Source organism: Nomascus leucogenys, unplaced genomic scaffold, assembly GCF_006542625.1.
Source record: "Nomascus leucogenys isolate Asia unplaced genomic scaffold, Asia_NLE_v1 Super-Scaffold_528, whole genome shotgun sequence".
Classification (NCBI taxonomy): domain Eukaryota; kingdom Metazoa; phylum Chordata; class Mammalia; order Primates; family Hylobatidae; genus Nomascus; species Nomascus leucogenys.
In genome coordinates this window covers 200,538-208,968 of record NW_022095778.1, presented here as the reverse complement: position 1 = coordinate 208,968, position 8,431 = coordinate 200,538, and the positions used below count along the sequence as shown (strand labels likewise).

Sequence of the window (8,431 nt, the reverse complement as noted above, 5' to 3'; positions counted from 1 at the left end):
CTTGAACATTTGGGTTAATTCAGGAATGAGTTAAGTCTTTAGGAGAGTGTAGGAAAGGCATGATTGTATTTTGAATGTGATTTCTTTTACTTCACATAATGTCCTATAGGCTTACCCATGTTACAAATCACAAGGTTTTACTCATTTTTATGGCACAATAGTATTCAATTGTGTATATATACCAAATTTTCTTTATTCATCATCCACTGTTAGACACTTAGTTTGATTCTGTACCTTGGCTATTTTGAATAATGCTGCAAGAAACATAGCAGTGTGGGTATTTCTTTGACATATTGATTTCATTTCTGTTAGATATATCCCTGGGAGTGAGATTGCTGACTCAGGTAGTAGTTTTATTTTTAACTTTTTTAAAATTATTACCCTTTCAGTTGTAGGGTACATGTGCATAATGTGCAGGTTTTTTACATATGTATACATGTGCCTTGTTGGTTTGCTCTACCCATTAACTCGTCATTAACATTAGGTATTCCTCCTAATGCTATCCCTCCCCCATCCCCCCACCCCACAACAGGCCCTGGTGTGTGATATTCCCCACATTTTGTCCAAGTGTTCTCATTGTTCAATTCCCACCTATGAGTGAGAACATGTGGTGTTTGGTTTTCTGTCCTTGGATAGTTTGCTCAGAATGTTGGTTTCCAGCTTCATCCATGTCCCTACAAAGCACACGAACTCATCCTTTTTTATGGCTGCATAGTATTCCATAGTGTATATGTGCCACATTTTCTTAATCCAGTCTATCATTGATGGATATTTGGGTTGGTTCCAAGTCTTTGATATTGTGAATAGTGCCGCAATGAACATACGTGTGCATGTGTCTTTATAGCAGCATGATTTATAATCTTTTGGGTATATACCCAGTAATTGGAAGGCTGGGTCAAATGGTATTTCTAGTTCTAGATCCCTGAGGAATCGCCACACTGTCTTCCACAATGGTTGAACTAGTTTACACTCCCACCAACAGTGTAAAAACATTCCTATTTCTCCACATCCTCTCCAACATCTGTTGTTTCTTGACTTTTTAATCATCACCATTCTAACTGGTGTGAGATGGTATCTCATTGTGGTTTTGATTTGCATTTCTCTGATGGCCAGTCATGATGAGCATTTTTTCATGTGTCTGTTGGCTGCATAAATATCTTCTTTTGAGAAGTGTCTGTTCATATCGTTTGCCCACTTTTTGATGGGGCTGTTTGATTTTTTCTTGTAAATTTGTTTAAGTTCTTTGTAGATTCTGGATATTAGCCCTTTATCAGATGGGTAGATTGCAAAAATTCTCTCCCATTCTGTAGGTTGCCTGTTCACTCTGATGGTAGTTTCTTGTGCTGTGCAGAAGCTCTTTAGTTTAATTAGATCCCATTTGTCAATTATGGCTTTTGTTGCCATTGTTTTTGGTGTTTTAGTCATGAAGTCCTTGCTCATGCCTATGTCCTGAATGGTAGTGCCTAGGTTTTCTTCTAGGGTTTTTATGGTTTTAGGTCTAACATTGAAGTCTTTAATCCATCTTGAATTAATTTTTGTATAAGGTGTAAGGGAGGGATCCAGTTTCAGCTTTCTACATATGTCTAGTCAGTTTTCCCAGCACCATTTATTAAATAGGGAATCCTTTCCCCATTTGTTTTTGTCAGGTTTGTCAAAGATCTGATGGTTGTAGGTGTGTGGTATTATTTCTGAGGCCTCTGTTCTTTTCCATTGGTCTATATCTCTGTTTTGGTACCAGTACTATGCTGTTTTGGTTTCTGTAGGCTTGTAGTATAGTTTGAAGTCAGGTAGCATGATGCCTCCAGCTTTGTTCTTTTTGCTCAGGATTGACTTGGCATTGCAGGCTCCTTTTTGGTTCCATATAAATTTTAAAGTAGTTTTTTTCCAATTCTTTGAAGAACGTCATTGATAGCTTGATGGGGATGGCATCGAATCTATAAATTACCTTGGGCAGTATGGCCATTTTCACGGTATTGATTCTCCCTATTCATGAGAATGTAATGTTGTTCCCTTTGTGTCCTCTTTTATTTTGTTGAGCAGTGGTTTGTAGTTCTCCTTGAAGAGGTCCTTCACAACCCTTATAAGTTGGTTTCCTAGGTATTTTATTCTCTTTGTAGCAATTGTGAATGGCAGTTCACTCATGATTTGGCTCTCTGTTTGTCTGTTACTGGTATATAGGAATGCTTGTGACTTTTGCACATTGATTTTGTATCCTGAGACTTTGCTGAAGTTGCTTATCAGCTTAAGGAGATTTGGGGCTGAGATGATGAAGTTTTGTAAATATGCAATCACGTCATCTGCAAACAGGGACAATTCGACTTCCTCTTTTCCTAATTGAATACCCTTTATTTCTTTCTCCTGGCTGATTGCCCTGGCCAGAACTTCCAACACTATGTTGAATAGGAGTGGTCAGAGAGGGCACCTCTGTCTTGTGCCAGTTTTCAAAGGGAATGCTTCCAGTTTTTGCCCCTTCAGTATGATATTGGCTGTGGGCTTGTCATAAATAGCTCTTATTATTTTGTGATACATTCCATCAATACCTAGTTTATTGAGACTTTTTAGCATGAGGCACTGTTGAATTTTGTCAAAGGCATTTTCTGCATCTATTGAGATAATCATGCGGTTTTTGTCTTTGGTTCTGTTTACGTGATGGCTTATGTTTATTGATATGCGTATGTTGTACCAGCCTTGCATCCCAGAGATGAAGCCAACTTGATCATCGTGGATAAGCTTTTGATGTGCTGCTGTATTCAGTTTGCCAGTATTTTATTGAGGATTTTTGCATCGATGCTCATCAGGGATATTGGCCTTTTTTTGTTATGTCTCTGCCAGGCTTTGGTATCAGGATGATGCTGGCCTCATAAAATGAGTTAGAGAGGATTCCCTCTTTTTCTATTGATTGGAGTAGTTTCAGAAGGAATGGTACCAGCCCCTCTTTATACCTCTGGTAGAATTTGGCTGTAAATTTGTCTGGTCCTGTACTTTTTTTCTTTGGTAGGCTATTAATTATTGCCTCAATTTCAGAGCCTGGTATTTGTCTATTCAGGGATTCAACTTCTTCGTGGTTTAGTTTTACGAGAGTGTATGTGCCCAGGAATGTATCCGTTTCTTTTAGATTTTCTAGTTTATTTGCATAGCGGTATTTATAGTATTCGCTGATGGTAGTTTGTATTTCTGTGAGATTGGTGGTGATATCCCCTTTACCATTTTTTATTGTGTGTATTTGATTCTTCTCTCTTTTATTCTTTATTAGTCCTGCTAGCGGTCTATCAATTTTGTTGAGCTTTTCAGAAAACCAGCTCCTGGATTCATTGATTTTTTTGAAGCGTTTTTCTTGAGTCTATCTCCTTCAGTTCTGCTCTGATCTTAGTTATTTCTTGCTTTCTGCTAGCTTTTGAATTTGTTTGCTCTTGCTTCTCTAGTTCTTCTAATTGTGATGTTAGGGTGTCAGTTTTAAATCTTTCCTGCTTTCTCTTGTGGGCATTTAGTGCTATAAATTCCCCTCTACACACTGCTTCAAATGTGTCCCAGAGATTCTGGTACATTGTGTCTTTGTTCTCATTGGTTTCAAAGAACATATTTATTCCTGCCTTCATTTCATTATTTACCCAGTAGTCATTCAGGAGCAGCTTCTTCAGTTTCCATGTAGTTGTGCAGTTTTGGTGAGTTTCTTAATCCTGAGTTCTAATTTGATTGCACTGTGGTCTGAGAGACAGTTTGTTGTGATTTCTTTTACATTTGATGAGGAGAGCTTTACTTCAAACTATGTAGTCAATTTTGGAATAAGTGTGATGTGGTGCTGAGAAGAATGTATATTCTGTTGATTTGGGGTGGAGAGTTCTGTAGATGTCTATTAGGTCCACTTGGTGCAAAGCTGAGTTCAAGTCCTGGATATACTTGTTAACCTTCTGTCTCATTGCTCTGTTAATATTGACAGTGGGGTGTTGAGGTCTCCCATTATTATTGTGTGTCTAAGTCTCCTTGTAGTTCTCTAAGGACTTGGTTTATGAATCTGGGTGCATATATGTTTAGGTATTGGGTGCATATATGTTTAGGGTAGTTAGCTCTTCTTGTGGAATTGATCCCTTTACCATTATGTAATGGCCTTCTTTGTCTCTTGATCTTTTTTGGCTTAAAGTCTATTTTATCAGAGAGTAGGATTACAACCCTTGCTTTTTTTTTTTTTTTTTTTTTTTGCTTTCCATTTGCTTGGTAGATCTTCCTCCATCCCTTTATTTTGAGCTTATGTGTGTCTCTGCACGTGAGATGGGTCTCCTGAATACTGCACACTGATGGGTCTTGACTCTTTATCCAATTTGCCAGTCTGTGTCTTTTAATTGGAGCATTTAGCCCATTTACATTTAAGGCTAATATAGTTATGTGTGAATTTGATCCTGTCATTATGATGTTGGCTGGTTATTTTGCCCATTAGTTGATGCAGTTTCTTCCTAGCATCGATGTTCTTTACAATTTGGCATGTTTTTGCAGTGACTGGTACCGGTTGTTCCTTTCCATGTTTAGTGCTTCCTTCAGGAGCTCTGGTAAGGCAGGCCTGGTGGTGCAAAATCTCTCGGCATTTCCTTGTCTGTAAAGGATTTTATTTCTCCTTCATTTATGAAGGTTAGTTTGGCTGGATTTGAAATTCTGGGTTGAAAATGCTTTTCTTTAAGAATGTTGAATATTGGCCCCTATTCTCTTCTGGCTTGTCGAGTTTCAGCTGAGAGATCTGCTGTTAGTCTGATGGGCTTTCCTTTGTGGGTAACCCGACCTTTCTCTCTGGCTGTCCTTAACATTTTTTCCTTCATTTCAACCTTGGTGAATCTGACAATTATGTGTCTTTGGGTTGCTCTTCTCAAGGAGTATCTTTGTGGTGTTCTCTGTATTTCCTGAATTTGAATGTTGGCCGGCCTTGCTAGGTTGGGGAAGTTCTCCTGGATAATATCCTGAAGAGGGTTTTCCAACTAGGTTCCATTATCCCTGTCACTTTGAGGTACACCAATCAAATGTAGATTTGGCCTTTTCACATAGTCCCATATTTCTTGGAGGCTTTGTTCATTTCTTTTTACTCTTTTTTCCTCTAAACTTCTCTTCTTGCTTCATTTCATTAATTTGATCTTCAATCACTGATACCCTTTCTTCCACTTGATCCAATCAGCTATTGAAGCTTGTGCATGTACCACGTAGTTCTCATGCCATGGTTTTCAGCCCCATCAGGTCATTTAAGGTCTTCTCTACACTATTTGTTCTAGTTAGTCATTCATCTAGTCATTTTTCAAGGTTTTCAGATTCTTTGCAATGGGTTCAAACATCCTTCTTTAGCTCAGAGAAGTTTGTTACTACTGACCTTCTGAAGCCTTCTTCTACCAGCTCATCAAAGTCATTCTCCATCCAGCTTTGATCCATTGCTGGTGAGGAGCTGCAATCCTTTGGAGGAGAAAAGGCACTCTGCTTTTTAGAATTTTCAGCTTTTCTGCTCTGGTTTCTCCCCATCTTTATGGTTTTATCTACCTTTGGTCTTTGATGATGGTGATCTACTGATGGGGCTTTAGTGTGGATATCCTTTCTGTTGATGTTGATGCTATTGCTTTCTGTTTGTTAGTTTTCCTCCTAACAGTCAGGTCCCTTAGCTGCAGGTCTATTGGAGTTTGCTGGAGGTCCACTCCAGACCCTGTTTTCCTGGGTATCACCAGCAGAGGCTGCAGAACAGCAAATATTGTAGAAGAGCAAATATTGCTGCCTGATCCTCTGGAAGCTTCATCCCAGAGGGGCACCCAGCTATATGAGGTGTCAGTCAGCCCCTACTGGGAGGTGTCTCCCAGTTAGGCTACACAGGTGTCAGGGACCCACTTCAGGAGGCAGTCTGTCCGTTCTCAGAGCTCAAACACCATGCTGGGAGAACCACTACTCTCTTCAAAGTTGTCAGACAAGGACGTTTAAGCCTCCAGAACTTTCTGCTGCTTTTTGTTCAGCTATGCCCTGCCCCCAGAGGTGAAGTCTACAGAGGCAGGCAGGCCTCCTTGAGCTGTGGTGGGCTCCACCCAGTTTGAACTTCTCGGCTGCTTTGTTTACCTACTCAAACCTCAGCACTGGCAGATGCTCCTCCCCTAGACTGGCTGCCACCTTGCAGTTCGATCTCAGACTGCTCCGTGGGCATGGGACACTGAGCCAGGCGCTGGATATGATCTCCTGGTGTGCTGTTTGCTAAGACAGTTGGAAAAGCACAGTATTAGGGTGAGAGTGTCCCAATTTTCCAGGTACTGTCTGTCACGGCTTCCCTTGGCTAGGAAAGGGAATTCCCAGACCCCTTGCCCTTCCCAGGTGAGGCAATGCCCCGATCTGCTTCAGCTCGCCCTCTGTGGGCTGCATCCACTGTCCAACCAGTCCCCTTGAGATGAACCATGTACTTTAGTTGGAAATGCAGAAATCACCCATCTTCTGTGTTGATCATGCTGGGAGCTGTAGACTGGAGCTGTTGCTATTCGGTCATCTTGTAATGCCTGCAGTTTATTTTTAATACCAACTTTCCAAATTTCAAGAACTCCCTATTTACATCAGCAAGATTCAATTGTAATCAAAGAGTTTTAGTATTAATATCTTGTGTCTGCTATGAAATTACAAAATCTATTTGACACTCAAGAACAAGATGTTACTGATTGTCCTCAGTCAGCTCCCCCTGAGGAGAACTAGTGGAGAATCCTGTCTCTACTGTCTCATGGAGTGGAGAAGAATGGGAAATAGAACAACAGGAATTTAAAAAGTGGGAAAATACCAATTTTACATATAACCAAATATTTTCTTTAAAATTTACCAAAAATTGCTAAGCCCTAAGATGTATTCAACATGTTATGCCAGAAATGATCAATTGTCTGGCTGTTTTGCTCAATAAATTTCAACAAATGTAGGCAAGGAAGGAGGATTCCATTCTCCTTTTCCTTTTGTCCCAATTTTTTACTCACAGAGTCCTTGAACATCCTCATTTTCCTGTTGCTTATGAGAGTGAAGGCTGTGTGAGGTGACAGGAACATAAACAGGGGTGCTGACCTGGCATACTGTTTCACACCTATACACTCAGCATGTTGGGAGGCCATGTCAGGTGAGTGGCTTGAGCCCATGGGGTTGACAACAGGCTGTGCAACATGGTGAAGTACCAATGCTATGAAAAATATAAAAATTAGCCATGCTTAGTGACATGAACCTGTCGTCCCAGACAGAGTCTTCAGAAGCATACTCTGACCTGATTCCTCCAACAGCCTCCTCTTCTGCAGTCTCAGAGACACTGCTGAGCTGCTCCCAAGACAAGCAGGGCATGTGAGCAGCTGGGACACCCCAGCAGAGAGATTTCTGTTCAGGGCTATACCACTGTGGGAGGAAGCTCTCTACTTTGCATGCAGTAATAAAACCCAACATCCTCAGCCTCCACCCTGCTGATTTCCAGTGTGAAATCAGTGCCTGACCCACTGCCACTGAACCTGTCTGGGACTCCAGAGGCCCGGTAGGAAACAAAATAGATCAGGAGCTGTGGAGACTGGCCTGGCTTCTGCAGGTACCAATACAAATAGGTGAATCCATGATCACTATCCATGAGGCTCTGACTAGACCTGCAGGAGATGGAGGCCGGCTCTCCAAGGGTGACAGGCAGGGAGAGTGGAATCTGGGTCATCCCAATGTTCTCACTGGATCCTGAAATAATAACAGAGAAGTGCATGGTTATATAGATCACTATGAGCAACTTTCATGATTTCCCTTAAGATTTTTATTTAGTTACATATTTTTTAAAATTTTGATTTATATCATTAAAAGTAGACTTTCTAAAATTAATCCAATATTTATTAGCCAGCAGGGAACCCTCTATTTTCAAGATCTTAATCAGAGCACTGGTCATTGTTCCTGGGAGGTGATTCATACTTATTCCTGACACAAAAATATGAATTCTGTTTTCTGGAGCATAGACCATGTGCCTGTACACATGGTTGAAATAAATATAGGAAGCTGTGGAGCCACCAGAACTCACCCTCTCTCCCTATTTTCCCACCTCATTTTAATCCTATCCTTACTAGGGACCCAGAGCATTAACAGCCCCAGGAGTTGAGCAGGGAGCCTCATTGTGAGAAGGTGACCTGTTGAGTCCTGATCAGTCAAGGTGAGGCTAGAGCTGAGCTTTTATCTCAGACTCGAAAGGGAAGAACCTCCCTAGGGTACAATATGCAAATCACCTGGTGGGTGCAGCAGTGTGGAAAAGGTTGATGGGGCAGGTGGAAGGTCTCTTCTGTGAATAATATGACATAAAATGTTTGTTGGAGTAAAACAAACATAGTTCAAATCAAGTTTGCCTGTGGTCAAGGGAAGAAGGCTCTGACTGTGAAAGTTGGGACCTTGGGCAGGGACACATTGTGTAGTGCATGCCATACTGAGAAAGCACAAGGACCCTGAC

At 41.0% G+C, this 8,431-nt stretch overlaps 1 gene segment (V, D, J or C); it reads right to left on the bottom strand.

Annotated features, from left to right (window-relative positions):
* Positions 1-7,256: 7,256 nt before the first annotated feature.
* Positions 7,257-8,103, bottom strand: LOC105737553. The segment is given in 2 exon segments: positions 7,257-7,680; positions 8,055-8,103. Coding segments are annotated over 2 exon segments (378 nt in total).
* Between the last annotated feature and the right edge of the window lie 328 nt (positions 8,104-8,431).